The 19,258-nt window shown below is 46.9% G+C and overlaps 1 protein-coding gene across 2 annotated transcripts in view; it reads left to right on the forward strand.

Moving 5' to 3' along the window:
• ADGRD1 (adhesion G protein-coupled receptor D1) overlaps positions 1–19,258 on the forward strand; it is a 109,386-nt gene that overhangs the window by 13,468 nt on the left and 76,660 nt on the right. For both annotated transcript variants that reach the window (XM_041488936.1, XM_041488937.1), the window contains 7 exons: positions 1,540–1,604; positions 2,511–2,666; positions 4,528–4,587; positions 5,592–5,709; positions 6,504–6,614; positions 8,287–8,362; positions 11,654–11,795. In XM_041488936.1, coding sequence (XP_041344870.1) covers positions 1,540–1,604; positions 2,511–2,666; positions 4,528–4,587; positions 5,592–5,709; positions 6,504–6,614; positions 8,287–8,362; positions 11,654–11,795 — 728 coding nt within the window. The remainder of the gene's footprint in view (positions 1–1,539; positions 1,605–2,510; positions 2,667–4,527; positions 4,588–5,591; positions 5,710–6,503; positions 6,615–8,286; positions 8,363–11,653; positions 11,796–19,258) is intronic.

The following is a 19,258-nucleotide window of genomic DNA, read 5'->3' on the forward strand; positions in this document are numbered from 1 at the left end:
GATTTCCATGGCATTAATTGCTCTGTTGATGGGTTTTTCTCCTAAACTCCTAGTTCACAGGTTTTTCAGTCATGTGGAACTATCAGAATGCTGTGGAAAATCAATGTACAGCCTCTTAATTGAAAGTGAAGCTGAATGTGTATTTTCCAGGGGCTTAGGAATTCAAATGTAAAGGGATGCCAGGTATATATATATTTTTTTAATTAGACAGAAGAATTCCAAGCCAACATTGTTTTAATGTGATCAGGTGTTTTGGAGCACTTGGGAAATGTGGCAATTTAATTTTTGGCTTTTCTCTTTAAAATAAAACTGATTGGGTTTTGTAAAATTTCCCACTTAATGTATGAAATTAGAATATTCTCAGAGGAAGCAATGGCTTTTACAATAGTAATCAACACAGGTAGAAAGGTTATGATATCTATTTATTGATTTTGGGGGATTTCTAGCAGGGTTGAAGCAGGGTAGTGTGCTTTGACGTAAGGAAACAGGACAGCCTGGTTTTTAATGGAATGAATGTTCATGTTCCTTTTGGGTCTGTGAGAGGAATGGGTCCTGTGTATGCAGCTAAGTTCCACACCCCTGGCAAATAATAACTCTTGGTCAGATGTAGATTAGAAGAAAATTTTATTTCTCTATCACAAATTACTAATAAATCTCTTTGCACAGAAAGGAATCAATACTTTTTAAATGGAGCAGCTGAAAGCCATCCAGAATGAAGTTTATTCTCTCTGCCTTGACAGATCATTTCTGACATGCTCACATGGTCATGTTCAGTGCACCGTTTCTACCCCTGCTTTCATTTGAGGGCTCCTCAGTTTGGCTGCAAGCACTGGGAGTATTTCCACTGGCTTTCAATGTTTTTCAGATATTCAGATAGCACAGAATTTCTGATGGGGAAAAGCCTTTCTGGGCTTGCCTCTGTGGGTGTGATTTTATTTGGCACTGGGACAATTCAGACTCCAGATCTGAGTCAGCAGCTGGAGATGGGAGCTGAGACCTGGCCCTCGTTTCTCCAGGGTCCCAACAGTCCCAGTCCAGTTGGTCTCACACACAGAAATAAAACAAGATCTTCCATGAAATTGTCAGAACTGTCCACAGATCATTATTTATTTTTGAAAAGACAGAGGATGAAAAAACCCGCTAAACCCTAAAGAATTTCTGTAAATGTTGGGGAAAGAGCTGGAGGAGAAAGATGGATGTTAGTGTTGTAACTGTACCATTGACCTTTTTAAACTGAGATAAAACACTTGAAATTTCCTGTTTGCAAACCAAAATTTAAGTATGTAAGACTAAAACTACTGCAGTGCTCATCTGTAATAAGATGATGGAAAAAATCTGATGAGAGAATCAGAAAATTAATTTTTTTAAACAAGGTTGTGTGGCTACAGTACTGGAAATAAATAAAATCCACAGACCAGCAAATCTGTTGTTTCAGTTGGAACTGATTCAGCCTGAGGTGGGAATATGTATATAAAATTATGTATCCGATATAAAAGTGCAGATTTGTTAACACCCTCATTTGTGTTTGTATTTCCCCAGGTGTGCAAGTTCTGCTCTCTTCAACACTTCCCTGGTCTCTGATGACAACCACGACAAACCCCGTGGTAGGACAGTGCTCAGGACTCCTTTCCACAATGGCAGAATGTGCCTAAATCCCAGTTACAGCCCCTCCTCCCTGCCTGATTTTCATTAATGGCACTTATCTTCATACCTCCATTATAAGTGCCTTTGGACACGCATAGGCAGACGTTTTAGCCACTGTGGGAAGATGGGAACACAAAGGAAATTCACCGTTAAATAAAATATTTACTACATTAAAAAATGAAAGAAAGTAGCAACTTCTGAAGTATTACTATTAACTTGGAAAATATAGGAGACTAAAAACCATTTTGATAATGTTCCTTTTCCTTTGGCCCATACGGATAATCTGGGATATTCTGTGCTGGGTTGTGTCCCTGCTGGGGGCAGTATGGATAATTTGGGATATTCTGTCCTGGGTTGTGTTTCTGCTAAGGGCAGTATGGATAATCTAGGATATTCTGTGCTGGGTTGTGTTTCTGCTGAGGGCCATACAGATAATCTGGGATATTCTGTGCTGGGTTATGTCACTGCTATGGACAGTATGGATAATCTGGGATACCCTGTGCTGAATTCTGTCCCTGCAAAGGCAGCATGGATAATCTGGGATACCCTCTGCTGAATTCTGTCCCTGCAAAGGCAGCATGGATAATCTGGGATACCCTCTGCTGAATTCTGTCCCTGCTAAGGGCAGCATGGATAATCTGGGATACCCTGTGCTGAATTCTGTCCCTGCTAAGGGCAGCATGGATAATCTGGGATACCCTCTGCTGAATTCTGTCCCTGCAAAGGGCAGTATGGATAATCTGGGATACCCTGAGCTGAATTCTGTCCCTGCTAAGGGCAGCATGGATAATCTGGGATACCCTCTGCTGAATTCTGTCCCTGCTAAGGGCAGCATGGATAATCTGGGATACCCTGTCCCTTTGCAGCTCCCCACCGATGCCTACCAGCCCGTCCTCGCGGCGCTGAGCCAGGACAGAGGCAGCTCCCCCTCGCCCAGCTCGCTGCTGGGGCACCTGCAGAACGTGTCCTCCAGCCTGCCCCACAAAGCCCTGTCCAAGGACTCTGCCCTCAGCCTGGCCCAGGTGAGTGGGGCTCCCCGGTGACCCTGGTGCTTCTGCAGAGCCTGGGGTGCCCAGTGTCGCTGGGAAGCCTTTGCTCGCTGCAGACACCCCTGTGAATAAAGCAGTGGTGCTTTAGGGAGCAGCAGAAGCTGAGCAGAGCAGAGCTGAAATGTCTCACCAGTCCCTGGAGATATTACCTTGTGCCTTTGGACCTATTCTGAGCAAGGAAGGCACTGAGGGGCTGGGTCCCTTCTCCCAAACACGGACAAGAAGAAATAGCCTCAGGTGGTGCCAGGGTAGGCTTCAGTTGGATCTCAGGGAAAAATCCTTCCCTGAAAGGGCTGTCAGGCACTTGGACAGCCTGCCCACAGAAATGGTGGAGTCACTGTCTCCTCTGAAATGGGTTCAAGGAATTTATTTTATTCAAGCCAATCCACAGAGGGGAAAAGGCAAGCAGATGTTTCTGCAGTCTGAGCTGAGAACAAGGGGCCGTGTCCCACTAACATAAAGTTATAACATGGAGTGCTGGGAAGTGATGGCCGTCTAATTCCCTGATTTCAGCAGGCTGAAGCCATTATTGCAGTAATCAGCTCTGGCCTCGCTGCTGATTGTTCCCCTAAGCCTGAGGGTAATTCCAGAGTGACAAGAGCGCTTTACTCAGACAAAAAAAATACAAATAAACCTTCTGAAAACCACAGGGACAGCAACTGAGAGACTGTGTTAAAAGCTTAGCATTTGCAAACTCTAAAGCTTGGATTTCACGGATCACAGTTTAATATGTAGCAAAAGCTCTTCTAAAAAGCTTTAATACGTTCTTTCCTTTGTTTTCCTGAAATATTTCTATGGGCTCTGCGTGTCAGATGGAGCAGCCTCCTGCCAGACCCCATACCTGTTTCCCACATCATGCAGTTGCTGTCTGGGTGCTCATTCCTGCCGTCTGACGCTGCTTTGTGTGCCATGACAGCGATTTGCAGACAGAAATGTGGGACATGATTATCTTTAGCAGAGCTATTTTGGGACGTAAATACAAGAGAGTCCCGATCATACACACCGACCCTGTCATTTGCCTGATTGATGGGGAGGCTTTGTATTGTCTGCAGCTAATTCTCTGAGAGACAGGCACTGAGCAGCCATGTGATTTTCTGCGGAGTTATCTCTGCCTGATTGTCCTACGCCTCACAGCACCAGGAAATTTGATTTAAGTGATGTGCAATAAACTTTCTGATTACTGACACACGTTATAATGAATTGCTTCTGACAAATCTGACTTGGGTTTGTTATGTGGTGTCTCCCACGTTTCACTGTGGAACTTTACTGTATTCATTCTCTGAAGGCTTTTTAATGGATAAGTTTAAGCTGGAAACTTGGGGTTTTTCTTTTGATTTTCAGTGCAGTTTTCTGTGCTCCCTTTTCCCTTCCATGCCAGCAGGACTGCCCAGCCCTGGCTGTGTTTGGGCAGAGCCTGCAGTGCCCAGCCAGGCTGGACAGGGCGTGGGGCAGCCTGGGGCTCTGGCAGTGTCCCTGCCACGGACCGGGGCCGGATTGAGATGGTTTCTAAGGTCCCTTCCAAGCCTCTATGATTCTACAGATGTCATATGGGTTTAGGTGAAACAGGAGACTGAGTTCATTCAGCCTCAGCCCTGGCGTTAGCTCAGCTGTGGTGACTGCACCTGGACTGCCAATACAATAATTGTCACTTTGGGAAGTCACCACACTGAACGTGCTGAGTGTGCTGGCAGGTACAGATGGATCTGTGACTGCAATGGAAGTGGGCTTGTCATCTTAACATGAACCTGAGAAAAATCCTGGCAGATGTCTGCCCTAGGTCCTTGCCAGGAGATGTAGCTGATTAATAAATAATTGAGTTTTATTTATCTTTCAGGCATTTTTAAAAGCTATTGAAGACTTCCTGTTACTGTCTGACTGGATTGATGGACCAGAGGTAAGACAAATGGGCTTAGATTTGTGATTTCCTCCAGTTGCACAAATTCACATGATAATGACAGAACTGGTTGTCACTGTTACTTCACTTGCTGGGACTTTTTGGCACTGTGACTTATTTTATCATCTGGCACTGATGAAATACCTGCCGGGTGAATCCAGAAGTTTCCTGGTTTTTTTGCTTGAATCTTAAGAAAACACAGATTTCAGAAGAAAGAGCTTTTATACTGAGAGAAGGAGAACCCAAAGCACAGGGAGGTCTCATTGAAGCCTAAAATGCTTTTGAGACAAAAAGATGTCTAATTGATTTAAGTTCTTAGTGTGAAATCCTTGATCATCTCTGGTGTAAATGGATTTCAGATAAAATAGGTTTCCTTTTCACTGAAACATGCATTAACTCTGACATTTTATGAATCAAGTTTCAGCCTGGAGGGTTAAAGTTGCTTTATACCGAGGAGCATTTGAATAAACATGAAAGAAAGGCCAAACTGTCTCAGCTGGTGTTCCAAGAAAGACTTGATACCAATCTTTAGATATTGTCAAAGACATTCTGCCCAGTTCCTGGCCTCATTCTCTGAACGCTGAGTGCAGCTGGCTGTGAGGCTGTGGGGCTGCACTCCCTTGGCTGTTCTAAAGCAGCACTTGGGGAATTGGCCCTGGGTGGCCTCGGTCTGTGGGACACCTTCTCCAGGGAGGCTGGGGAGGGAGGGTTCTCTTCTCCCCCCGGGCTGGGGCCCCCTGGGCTGTGCTCAGTCCCTGCTCAGCCCTGTGTGTGTCTGTCTGTCCCTGGGCTGTGCTCAGTCCCTGCTCAGCCCTGTGTGTGTCTGTCCCTCCGCAGTCCCTGCTCACCCCGTGTCTGTCTGTCCCTGGGCTGTGGTCAGTCCCTGTGTCTCTCTGTCCCCGCTCACCCCGTGTCTGTCTGTCCCTCCACAGTCCCTGCTCACCCCGTGTCTGTCTGTCCCTCCGCAGTCCCCGCTCACCCCGTGTCTGTCTGTCCGTCCGCAGGGCCTGGCCGTGCTCAGCAGCCTGATCCACACCATCGACACCGTGCTGTCTCACCTGTCCCTCCACCTGGAGGGGAGCTCGCTGCCGCTGACCCTCGAGGGCTCCTCGGCCGTGGCAGGTGGGGCCGGGCACAGCTGCTCCCCTTTCCCACCCTCCTGAGCTTCCCAGAGCTCCTCAGCCCCCTCTGCCAGTGCCAAACGGAGTTTTATTGGTGCAGGCTGCAGGTGATGGCTCTGGCTGTGCTTGGGTTTTCCTGGGGTTATCTGGGGAGGAATTCAGAATTAGTGTGTGTCAAGGGCTCAGTAATGCCAGGCTAATAAAGAGCCTAGAGCTCATATGCAGCCCCTGAGGTTTGGGTGCTACAAAACTTCAATCTTTGCAAGGGTTTTGCAAGAGACTGAAAATGATGGGAATAGTTTTGACCTTTTTGGAGAATTTTATTTTACTGCAGGTTAGCATCTTAGCACCTTAATTTTGTCTGCATCTGTGGATGCTGCAGGCATCAGAGGTGTTTCATCTGTCCTGGCTGCCTGCTTTGCCTTGCTGAGACCCCTCTGAGGGGTAATAACCTGAGCAGTCCCTGCAGCACCCATCACTGCTGCGCCTCTCCCACATGGGGGTCTCAGGTGCAGGAATGGTGCTGCAGTGCAGGAGTGCTGCAGGTCTGCTCTGCTGCGCTGGGGGCTGGGGCTCTGAGCCTGGCTGGGGCATCATGGAACAGTAAAAGTGCACAAACCTGCTCTGCCATAGAGCAGAGCAACAAGCAGTCTGGGGCTGGGGGATTCACACATTGCCTGCAAACGTCTGGGTTCAAATACAGGAGTGTTTCAGTAGCTGCAGTAGCTCTCAGGGCAGGCTGGTTAGGCAGTCAGCTGTTGACTTGCTGATGTTCTTGTCTGGGTTATCACACAGATTACGCTGTGGTCAAAATGCATCCTCAGAGCCTGAATGTGTCCCACTATCGATTCCCATCTCGAGGGCAGAGCTATATTTCCATCCCCAGTGAAGCTTTCCATGGAAGAGGTAAGGAGGGGATTAAAGAGAGAAGTGGACTCGTGTGCACAGGGTATCTGAAAATGATTTTGCTTTAGAGCAGGTTTTGGTTCACTTTATTTTTCCAGGTAACTGATTTGATCCCTGTGGATTGCACTGAGTCTGAGGAAGCAGCAGTGATCCTGTCAGGCTAACGAGCAATTAATGTGGTGGAGTTTTCATACTAATTGGATTAATATTGAATAATGGGGCTGAGCAACAGAGACTGAAGCCATTAAATTCTGACACATTTTTACATCAGAGAAGCCATAATTCCATAATTATTCTTTTTAATTATCTGAACTGGTTATTTTAAAGAAATTCTAGGATGTCAGGTCAGGTATTACCTATCCCTTCATGCAAAACTGGTCTTTTGTCTAAAATTAAACTATAAAATGAGAGGTTTAAGCAATAGCAGCTACAGGAACTGAATGAAGATAAAGACTACACTCATGGCAAAAAGTCAGACTCAGAAATCCATACCTATGCAAAAATTTTAAAAACCCCCAAAACAAGCATGGCTAAAATCTGCACCTTTAGTCAAGTCTCTAAAATAGCAATGTTAAGTTAATTATCTCTGCTTTACTCAGGGGTTGAAGGAACCCATTTACAAAAGCACCTGCTTCCATTCTCAAACCTTTGAAAATCTGACTTAGGTGCCCTAAATTCCAACCCACAGAATTGACTCACCCAGAGGCTTTTCTGCAGTCACCTCTGGAGAGGGATGGTCAATCCCTCTTTCATAAAGTGCAAAGTTAGCTGAAAATAACCTGCAGTGAGAAATTCTCTGATAATTACTGAACTGTCTGCCTGATTTGTGGTGACAGCTTTGTTTCTCTGCACTGGCAGGGGATCTGGCTGGAGACTGCAAGTCCTCCCAGGTTTGAATAACTATAATTGCAAACCAACTTGTAATGCCAAAAATAGCATGTGAGAGGAGTTTTTTCCTTTCCCACTTCTACAGTTCCTCACCATACAGATTCTCTTTGATTTTCCAGAACATTGTCGTGCTTTGTATCCTGAAATGATCCAGGGCATTAAATGTTTTACTCTTTTCCAGCTGAAGCTCACTTCTGAGCAATTTCATCCTTGAGGCCACACTTCTACACTGTCCAGATGAGCTAACCTAAAAAATCTGTTATTTCACCTTAAGCAGCTGACTCTGTAAATACTTGGAACCTGACAAAAGGGATAGTAAAAGCCATCTGTGTGGCTCACTCTGAGGAAACACACATCTGCCTCTGCACTCAGACGCTGGGGAAGTCACCTGCAGTGTGGGCAGCACACAGCACTGCTGGCCAGGCTGGAGTTTCCCCAGCTGCCAGCCAGTGCTGGGGGTGCCCTGAGACCCTGGTGGCTCCCAGGGAGGCACTGCTGTGTCCTGCTCCTCTCCTGCTGCTGGGGATGTTGTCACTGACCGTGGGTGAATTAGCAGCTGATTGTGGAGTGCAGCTGTGCAGCACAGGCATCTCTGTTCCAGCTGTGGTGCCTGTGCTGTGCAGTGTTCACACCTTTTCACTGGGCAGAGCAATCAGAGCCCTGCCAAAGCCAAGGTGCACAGGGCTGTGCAAGTCAGGGCGGCCAGTGAACAAGAGCTGCAGCCCTGGGAGGGTTCTGTGCTTGGCACTGCTGCTCTGAGCAATGTCCCTGTTCCTCTCCACAGCCTGCGTCACCATCGTGGGCCTGCTTTACCACAGCATGCATCGCTTCTTCAGCAACATCAACCCCCTGCACACCAGGTGAGTGCCTGGGCCCTGCAGCAGGTAACAGCCTGTTTATTCTGTGTGCTACACCTGGGCACAGGTGTATCCTGTCCTTATCAGCTGTGACAAATGACAAGCCATAACCCTGCAGTGCTGAGGGCGTGTGGTCATTAACCAGGCAGGGATTAAAGTTTACACTGCATGTTTTATTTTAGGTGGCAATAAAATAGATTCCATAGCGACATGTTTGTCTTTTTTTCTTCTTCCACTCATCAGATCTGGTACCAGAATTTCATAATTTAATCTGTCTCATAAAAGGAAATTGCATTTTTTTCTCCTAGCACATATGAAGATAAAGCTTGCACTTAAATGAAACAAGTAAGGAAACATAACATCCCTCTTTAGACAAAATCTGAATCCTAATCCTAGAAAGCCATAAGGTAATTTTATAACAGGACACCAGGCAATTGTTCAAAGACCTTCTGCTTTATGTACCACACCAGTGAAATCATTAGCAGATAAGATACAGTAAATGCAGAGCTGTAGAGCCCTCTGCAGTGCAGCTCCCAAGGGGTTTGCAAGGCCACTCATGCAAACCATTACCTGGTCCTCTGAGCAAGTGCAGGACAGCTTTCATTTGACTTTGGGCTGTGTGGATCAGCTCCCACTGTCTGTCTGTCCTACTGGACTTGTTGCTGCTAGCAGGAAAGGAGCAGCATCCCAGCCCCAGGGAGTGCCAGGGGCTGCCAGAGATTGACAGGCATTGCCAGGAATTAACAGGCATTGCCGGGGATTGCCAGGGGCTGCCAGGCATTGCCAGGGATCCCCTCACTCCCTGGTGCCCCTCGGGGTGCAGAGCCCTGCCTGGCTGCCCCGGGTCACAGTGCAGGCTGGTCACAGCCAGTGATCCCTCAGCCACTGCTCAGTGGCACTGCCCAGCCAGTTCAGGCTGTGCTGCCCTGCCCTGCCCTTCTCTGCTCTCTCAGGAGGACACTCAGCTCACACAGGTGGCTCCAAGGCAGCTCTGCCTCCACTCTGCAATATTTTATACTCACATGAAGAAATTGAGGCAATAACTTACGAGAGCCTATGTTTTCCAAAGAGAAGGATCAATGCAATTTATTAAGGCAATAAGATGTAATCTCAATTTTTCAAAGGGAGAAAGAGAATTAAAATGATCCTGACTCAGGTCAAAGTTTATTGAATATGCTGCATAGCAAAGCTCTGTATGCTAAAGCACTGTCCCAGGTCCTGGGGCTCTGGCACAGCAAACGGAACAGATCTGTAATCTTGGAGTGCATTCCCTGAAATCTGTGGCACAGGACAACCTGGGGATCCATTCCTGTTCCCCTGAGCTGGCTTTGATTTCAGCACTCATCTGGAGAATGAAGGGTCTGCCCTGTCACAATGTTAAAAAAAACACAAAGTCATGGGAGAAGAAATGTTTCCTAGATTTCTACAATTAATTCAAACTGCTTGAAATGTTTGCAGTATGTAATGCACTACAAGATCATGTCCTTGAAACTGTGGATGCAGGTCTGCCCAAACCAGCATCCAGAAAGGTAATAATTCAGGGAATGCTGCCTTAGCAATTCTTCCTCTGGAGCCAAACCCCAGGTACTCAAGGGTCTTTTAAAAATAAGTATGCACTTCTCTTCTGCTTGCTTTTTCTTTTCTGTGCTCTACTATTATAACTTTTTTGCTTACTTTTCAGTAGAATAATTTTTTTTCTCAGAGTAGTTTGTTTTAGAGAGTTTCTTTTGTGTTCCTTCTACCACTGGGCTACTTAAACACCTGTAATTTGAAACCCGACCTTCTTCTTTTTTTGTGGTGGAAAACCAAAACCAAACCTCTTGGAGCTTTGTGCTGTACAGACACAGAGCTATTTTCAGACCCCATAAATACCAGTTTCTAAGGGGAGCAGCTCTTGATGCTTTCCCCAGAGAAGATGAAGCACAGCAATGTCCCGAGCCCATTCTGCTGCTGCTCACAGGCAGTTTGTGTAAACGTGGACCTGACACCCAGGGCCAAGGTGAGGAGAGGCTGTGCAGGCACAGAAGCACCATGCCCTGCTTCTGGTGAAGATTGTCACTCCAAAACTCACCAAGGTCTCTAAAGGTAAAACAAGCAGGTGTGGAAAAAGCATCCACGCTCTTAATCTGTGTAGGGGGAACCTCAAAAGTGTTGGATAATGAGTTTAACTTGACAAGTCCTTATCCAAACTTAAATTTGTCGAATCAGAGTAGCAAATTCTGCCTTTGGATGAACAAGCTCCGTTCCCATGCTGGTTTCTGGGAGCAGAAGTAATCTCTGATCCTGATGGGTTTTTAAGGTCAGAGCTGAGGGGTTGTGCTAAATGAGTTCTGTTCTGTGGCCCTGCCAAGGAGCTGAGAGCAGTTATTTCAACGTCCCACGTGAGGTTTTTGGGGTTTTTTTTCTGAAATAAAAATAAGAAACCACTGCAGACAGGTGGTGGGTGTAAACAAGGTGGTTTTTCATTTGTTTCAAACTGGCCTTTTCCAGGTGGGCTATGTTTGGGAGCCCAGGCTGGTGGTTAATTCACCCAGGCTCAAATTTCTCATGGTAAAACCCATTCATCCACCTGCTCAAGGGACAGATGACAACAGGCATTTAATCCTGCAGTTTGTTACTCAGAGTGTAAAAAATTCTACCCTGAAACCAAATGGATCTCAGTTACTCCTAAATGTGTGAAAATGCCAAACTCATAAGTTTTACCTTAAAATAAGGGTTCTTATGTACTGCAAAATAGCTTCCCACTGGAATAAATTAATTTCCAGGACTAATCAGCTATTTAGTCCAGTTCAGCTGTGTGTATTGTGACCTGTCTTTCCCTCTAACAAATCTAACTGGACATCATCTATTTGTCAAGGTACAGCTACAAATCACTTCTAAATACATTCCTGTGTTTATTTTGTGCATTTTGTCCGTGTGTCTCACAGACTGATTTATCTGTCAGCCAGCCTGAAAGCCCCTGCAAGTTTCCTCCTCTCTTTGCTCAGGGAATTGTTTAGATCCCTCCATAGGATTCTCCCCAGTTCCCTCAAACATTTTCAGCAAGGCTTGTAAACCTTTGCAAGCAGGAGCAGAGTGAAGGAGGAGCTTTGATGTCAGGTGTCCAGGGCTTTCCCTGTCCTTTACAGGTACATGGCCTCTAGTCCTGGAGGACCCTTTGGGGCCAGACCTGGCTGCCCTAGAGGAGCTCCTTGGCTTGAAGGGAACAAGGAGGTCCTGTATTCCTTTGCTGCTATGTGTGAACCAAAAACCAGTTGTTATTCTTCTTCCTTAACATATTTACTTCTTTCCAAGGATTGCTGAAGCTGCTGCCTACAAAGGCTCCATGATCTCAGCCAGCAGTTATCTCATCTCTATCAAGGTGGAGCCTCTGCCCCAGCTGTCCCCCAACCTGTCGGGCTCTCCCCTCATCACCATCCAGCTCACCCACACCCTGGTAAGTGAATGGGAGCTGCTGCTCTGGGCTGGGCAGAGCTTCCCTCCTGGGACCCTTTCTTTGCACTTCTCCCATGATTTTTGTGGGCATTTTTAGTAGCAATCCAGTTGCCATTTGTGGCTACAGCATTCTGTTTTCCCCACCATTATGGCTTCTTTTTCCATCCCTGCAAAAGGCTGATGAGTGCTGTGCCCGGGGCAGCTGGAGGCCCTCGTGTGTGTGCTCTGGGGTGAAGTGCTGCTTTCCCACTGCAGTGCTCAATAACAAGGATTCCCTTGTGGTTTTTGCTTTTTGATGTTGGTCTGCACTGAGATAACGGAGGGGCTTTGATGGTTTGATGTCAGTGGAATGGAGAGGAGGCAGTGCAGCATCTCTGCCCCACTTACAGCCGTGAATAGGAGCGGCAAGGAAAGATTTAAATTCTTAAACAGTTCCTAGAATACATCTCTTAGATGTTCTTCTGAATATTTTATCATGTTTTTCTTTCAAAGCTATTTTCAAGTCGGTTTATCCTCTTTCTGTTGGGCTCTTGGTAAAGCTGGCGTGAGCTGCAGAAGCAGGGAGGATCCCCGAGGCCCAGGAGTGAAGTGTGCTGTTCTGCTGACAGTTTTCCAAACTGAGAACTCCCAAATGTCCCCAGAGGCCTCTTAGAGGTGGGCACTTGTGAAGATCTGCACGGATCATTTCCAAAAAGCACTTTGCTGTATTTACCCAGGTTCCTCCCCGAGCTGCAGTGGTGATGATTTACTGGCAGGCTCTCAGACAAACCTGTGGGTTTTCCTTTGCTGGGACACAGACAGGAGTGCTGCATTTGTCAGGCACCCTTCTTTGCTTAGGCAGCAAAGCCCCAGAAGGTGGGATGGCCATGGCTGGTTTCTCTGTGGCAGAGAAGGGGCTGGCACTCAGGCTCCTCCTGGACCCCTCTGTGCTTTAATTCTGTCAGCAGGGCTGGGTCCCTCACAGAGCTCTTCTGCCTGATGGGCAATGCAATCACAGTGCACACGGAATTTGCCAGGAGGACTGCTTGCCACCTCTGGCTTTCACACTGTAATTGCTCATGTGGCTGTTAATTGACGGTCGAATTTAACATCCAGGAATGGGTGAACAGATGATTCCTGGTGGGGCTGCACTGGGCCAGGCCTGCTCTCCTGTACACTGCTGTGAATCCCATGGAACCATTTTGGACAATAGAAATTTAGACAACTGTAAATTTACTTAGGGAAATGACTTCAGCAAGTTTACAGAAGTAAATTCAAGTGAATTTACTTCAGCAGGCTGGGAGGTGGCTCTGTGTCCCTGGAAGCTTTCAGCTGCCAGCAGCACAGATCCCTCCTGATGTCACTTCACTCTGGAGGGTTTCCTTTGGCTGAGTAGGGCTCCTCGTGGAATAAAGGTAGAATTTAAAATGTAAAAGAAATTCTGGCTGCAAGATCATTGTGTTAAAGTAGGTGCTTTAAAGAGTAACAGTCAAGTTATGTATCTAAGGTTGTGATTGAATGATGTGTTTAAACTGAGAGCATAAAAACTGGCTTGGAAACCTGTTTTATCCATTAAAATACTGCAGTAATGGGAGAAACATTTGAAGTGGATACCATTTCATTCTTATAGCTGTTTGTTTGTTCCACATAATGTTCTCAGTTTAGCAGAGGAAAGTGTAATAAGAAAAAGTAAAAAATACCTAGTCCAAGCAAATAGTTTTTCTTTATTAAAAGTTTCAGTCTGACTTCTTAATTCCTCTTCTTCTAATGTGTGTAGGAAAAATGCCAATCACTGAGCAACAGAAAACAAAAGGAAGTTGGAATAAACCAAGTCTATTTTAGGAAATAGTTACAAAGAAAATGCCTGTGAACTGAATATCACCTCGTGAAACAAAACTTCACAGCGCATTTATCATCCCACAGTTTAACTCCCGGTGAGTTAAATCCCCCTCAGGCCGGGCTTTCTCTGAAATGTCTGCAGTGCTCACATAGCTCTGAGGAGCTGGTGAGCTCAGGAAATTTCCCTCTCATTTTAAAACATGAGGTGTTCCAAACTGGGACTAATGTCTGATTGATTAGGGAAGGCTACAGGGAATATCTGTCAGTGATGTGTCAGTGCTTCCCTTGGCAGAGAGCAGCGTGGGCAGAGCTGGGGCTGTGGGGCTGAGAAGGCACCTCAGAGCTGATAACAAACCTGTTAATTCAGGTTAATTCAGGTCATTCAGGTTCATTCATGGACCAGGGAGAGCAGGCTGGCTCTGACAGGGGAGTTACAAAGAAAATGCCTGTGAACTGAATATCACCTCGTGAAACAAAACTTCACAGCGCATTTATCATCCCACAGTTTAACTCCCGGTGAGTTAAATCCCCCTCAGGCAGGGCTTTCTCTGAAATGTCTGCAGTGCTCACATAGCTCTGAGGAGCTGGTGAGCTCAGGAAATTTCCCTCTCATTTTAAAACACGAGGTGTTCCAAACTGGGACTAATGTCTGATTGATTAGGGAAGGCTACAGGGAATATCTGTCAGTGATGTGTCAGTGCTTCCCTTGGCAGAGAGCAGCGTGGGCAGAGCTGGGGCTGTGGGGCTGAGAAGGCACCTCAGAGCTGATAACAAACCTGTTAATTCAGGTTAATTCAGGTTCATTCAGGTTCATTCATGGACCAGGGAGAGCTGGGCTCTGACAGGGCTATTGGCTGTAATTGCAGCACAGTCTCTGTGAACACTGAATATATTTCATTTCTCTTTCTCATCAGCAAAATTTTGCCTGAATTAAGTCCTCTAAGAGACAATTTAATACGATATTAATTATTGATTAATTAATTATCTGTTAATTAATTATTAATGCAATTTAATACAGTACATTGCAATGGTCAGTTGGTATTCAGGAACACTTCAGGGACAGACAGACCTTTTTTGACAGATTTAAAAAGTGGAGCTGCTCTGCTCTTCACCAGCTCGGATGAACTGCTGTGTCCAGCAGAGCAGAGCACAGAAATTCAGAAATTCACAGAAATCCCCAACACCTCCAGGGCCTGGGGGAGGATGTGGAGACTGAGGGTGGTTTGAGGCTGGAGACAGCTTAGTCTTGACCTGTCCAGATGTTTTGTAGTGAGGCAACAGTACATTTTGTAAAATGATTGTCTGAAAAAAATTCTGTTTCCAGCAAGATGTTTTTCATAGCAGGAACAACTAGAGAAGAACTAACATTTCACTTCTCTGATCCAAGAAATTACAGCACAGGGTAGAAATTTAGAAGAGATGAATGTCAGGGCTGAAATGCAGCACAATGTGCTCTGGAAAAACTCAGAAGAGGCAGCAGAGGAGGAAATTGTGTCAAGCAGCACCAGCATTTTGTAAAACTCATATGGCTGCACAGCACAGGCTACACAGCATCAACCTTGACTTGTGCCCATGCTGAAGTTGCAGTTTGACACTCCTGGGGACAAAGTTAGCTGTAAATTCTCGTGTTTCAGGCACCTTTCAGCTGGTAGGAGCAGCAGCGGGGTGGAAATCCAGGCACATTTGGTACAAAGAGGGCACAGAACTGCCAGGGACAGTCAGCTGGTGGGACAGGAGGGCAGCAGTCACAGCCTGGGGGCTGCTCAGAGCTCTGTGGATCCTCACTCCTGACTGGCACTCCAGAGAAAATTGCCTCACACCTGGAAGAAAACTCCTTGTGCACTCATTTTAACCACTTCGAGTTTTCTCCAGGGCTTTATTTTCTCATTGCTCTTTGCAGAAGAGGAATATGTGCAGCTGCATTTTTGGAGAGCTATGAGCTCCTGGCTGCTGCACCCTCTGTGAGAATCCTCTCATGAAGATTAGATGCAAATTGGGAATTCTTAATGCAGCTGTTTTACATCAAATATGGTTTGGGGCAGAGCCACTTTAAAGAACTGTTTGGTTCTGGAAAAAAGGCATGTTTTACTAAGATACTGCAAGTCAGGACTAATTTAGCATTGTTCCACTCAGTCCTTTGCTCAGCATTGTCCATTTTAATAAACACAGTGCTTGGGGAATTGAGGTGCTCATCCTTCCTGCCATGGTCCTGCACTGAATCATTAAACAGCTACTCCTCTCCTGGTTTGTGAGGAGCTGCCTCTGCTCTCCCTCTTTGTGCAGTGAGTGCTTCCCATCAGGACCCTGCTGTGACCCTGCCCTTCACCACTGAGGCTTCAGCAGCCCCTTTTGATTATCAGCTCCTTCCTTCAGCATCTTCTCCTCTCCGTGATCATCAGCTCCTTCCTCTGTCAGCCTCTCCTCTCCATTATCATCAGCCCTTTCCTTCAGCATCTTCTCTCCATTACCATCAGCTCCTTCCTTCAGCAGCTTCTCTTCATCATATCTCCTTCCTTTAGCATATTTTCCTCTCCGTTATCATCAGCCCCTTCCTTCAGCATCTTCTCCTCCCCGTTACCATCAGCTCCTTCCTTCAGCAGCTGCTGCTCCCAGTCCCTCTCCTGTTCCCAGTCCCTCTCCTGCTCTGTTCCTGGCTCTCCCAGTCCCTCTCCTGTTCCTGGCTGTCTTGCAGGAGCTGCAGGAGCACCTCAGCATTCCGGGGTGCTGCCGTGCAGGCACCACAGACCTTCTGCACAAACTCAGCCTGGTTCACAAAACTGCTTCTCACTTGTCCCTTCTCACTGAGCTTTAAATGAGGCAATGGGAGTTTTGCCTGAAAACTCACCCAAAGCTCATCCTTTCCTCTCTCTTTTTCCTGGCCAGGCCACACCCCGAGGTTTGTTTAACATCATTACTGATAAGAAAATAAAATAAGGGAAGAAGCAATTCCCGTTCGTACACAAATATTAGTGCTGCCCTGAGAGAGGCAAATCAATGTGGAGCCAATTAATTTTTATGGCCAGTTAAGTGTTGGCTAATTTATATATTGATTGATGAAAAACAATGAATCTTGCCCACATCTGCAGAACAAAGGTATAACTTTTCAGTGGATGGACTTTGACAGAGAAAACATGACTAAAATACAATTGAAACTGTGACTCTTGCAGAATGTACCACAATTAAGCAAAGAGAAAAAATACTAATCAAGCTCATGATTTTTAGGCACTTTGTTAGACAAGTGAAATCCTTGCTATGAGGAATAGAGGAACTGCACTGGCCCAGAGAGGGCAGAGCACTCGCACTTCAGAGAGGCAGCAGAGGAGGAGAGGCTCCACTGGGGTTCGTTCCCTCGGCACTGCCCGTCCCCAGGAGCTGGGACTGCACTCCTGCTGCTGGGTATGACAGTGGCAGCCAGCAAGGCCTTGGGCTCTTGTTCTAGCAGATGTGCAGCTGCTGAGGAGGGGTTTTCCCTTTCTGAAAGAAAAACGGGAATGCAGTCCTTCCCAGCTGCAGAGGCAGCACGGGCTGGCTCAGAGCACCTTCCTGCAGGACAGGGAGGAGCTGCCTGGGAGGAGCTGAGCCAGCTCTGCACTGCTGCCAGCTCTGCACTGCTGCCAGCTCTGCACTGCTGCCAGCTCTGCATTGGTGCCAGCTCTGCACTGCTGCTTCCTCTGCACTGCTGCCAGCTTTGCACTGCTGCCAGCTCTGCATTGGTGCCAGCTCTGCACTGCTGCCAGTGCTGCACTGCTGCTTCCTCTGCATTGCTGCCAGCTCTGCACTGCTGCCAGCTCTGCATTGGTGCCAGCTCTGCACTGCTGCTGCCAGCTCTGCACTGCTGCTTCCTCTGCACTGCTGCCAGCTCTGCACTGCTGCCAGCTCTGCATTGGTGCCAGCTCTGCACTGCTGCCAGTGCTGCACTGCTGCTTCCTCTGCATTGCTGCCAGCTCTGCACTGCTGCCAGCCGAGGTTTGGAGTTTTGCTGGAGCTGCTCAGGACCCTCACTGTGACAGGAGGGAGGCAGAGGCTGTGCAGAGCAGCAGAGCTGTCCCTGGGTGGGTGCCACAGGGGGAGTCAGGGGCTGGCACACACAGCCCAGAGCTGAGCTCTGCCATGCCCACAGGGCTGGCACACACAGCCCAGAGCTGAGCTCTGCCATGCCCACAGGGCTGGCACACACAGCCCCAGCTCTGCCATGCCCACAGGGCTGACACACACAGCCCAGAGCTGCCCCATGCCCACAGGGCTGGCACACACAGCCCAGAGCTGCGCTCTGCCATGCCCACAGGGCAGGCACACACAGCCCCAGCTCTGCCATGCCCGCGGGGCTGACACCCACAGCCCAGAGCTGCCCCATGCCCACAGGGCACTGCAGCCACCTCTCTCTTGCCCAACTGGCTCTCAGGTAAGGAATGCATGAATGGATTGCTCAAGGAGATAGCTAATTAATAAACCTGCAAGGAAAAAAATATCCTGTGGCACTTCAGATGTGTTCACAGCAAGCTGTGGGTGAGTTATGCTGCTCCTTGTCAGCATTTTCTACAGTAGAGTTGTTATTTGCCTGAGGATGTTTTAAATAATTTCAATAGCAAGAACTCCAGGAGCCAGTGCTGTCTGTATTCCTCATTGCTTGTTTCTGTCTGCTATGAAAATTGACATCAAATACAGCTTGAATACAGCAAAAGAAGAAGTTTGGAGAAAGCACCAGACACACCAGGGAATTCAGTTTTCCTGAGTGATTTTGTAATTATTCAGCTACACTGGTGAAATCTCACTGATTCCTATTTGTCATTAGGGATGCCAATTCTACCCTCAAAAAGCTTCGGAATTTCAGATTTGGGAGAAAGCTTTTTTGTTTGTTTCTTTGTGGTTTTTTCCACCTTGACCTAAAAATAAGTTTTCTTGATTTTTGCATATGGCAGACATATGGTAATTTTTTAGGAGTGTTACTTGAAGGCCCTCAGAACTGGATTGATTTTTCTTTATCAAGAAATTCAGCTTTGCAATGTAATACTATTAATTTGCACTCCAAGTAATTAAAAAGCTAGAGGAGTATTGAATTTTTCTTGTAACCTCTGATTTCTCAGTTTCACCTTCTATGTAATGGCTGTTTCGTGAGTCATACAAAACTTTTCCCCTAGGTTTATTCAATGTTGAAGTCCTGATTTCCATTGATTTTGATACGTGAAACCCTTTGTATTGACATGATCTATTTTCCAGTCAAATGCTTTTGTTTGCTCTTGCTCAGACTGAAATCATCATTATAGAAATGGGCTCAAGCTTTATGGGCCAGGTTCTCGTGTGCAGTCAGCCAGCAGAGCTCACAGGGGTGAATGAAATGGTGCCACTTTGGACTAACAGGACCTTCCCAGGTTATTGCACAGCCACTGCACTTCCAAAATGCCCAAAACTCCCCAAAATGTGACTGCTGCATGCCTGGAGAGCAGGGCAGTGAACATGCACTGTGTGAGGGCATTATTGCAGAGAGGCACACCAAAGCTTTGGAGCTTTAACTGTGGGGGTGAAGCTGTTGGATGAGTGGTAGAGCACAGGGAGGAGGTTGAAATGTTCCCTTTCTTGGTCCTGCTGCAGTGCTGAGTCCTCCTGAGCTGTCACCAAGGAGCTGTGACAGCTCCACGTGTTTCTCCT

This window comes from Pyrgilauda ruficollis, unplaced genomic scaffold, assembly GCF_017590135.1.
Source record: "Pyrgilauda ruficollis isolate IOZ18807 unplaced genomic scaffold, ASM1759013v1 scaffold9, whole genome shotgun sequence".
In the NCBI taxonomy this organism is placed as follows: Eukaryota; Metazoa; Chordata; class Aves; order Passeriformes; family Passeridae; genus Pyrgilauda; species Pyrgilauda ruficollis.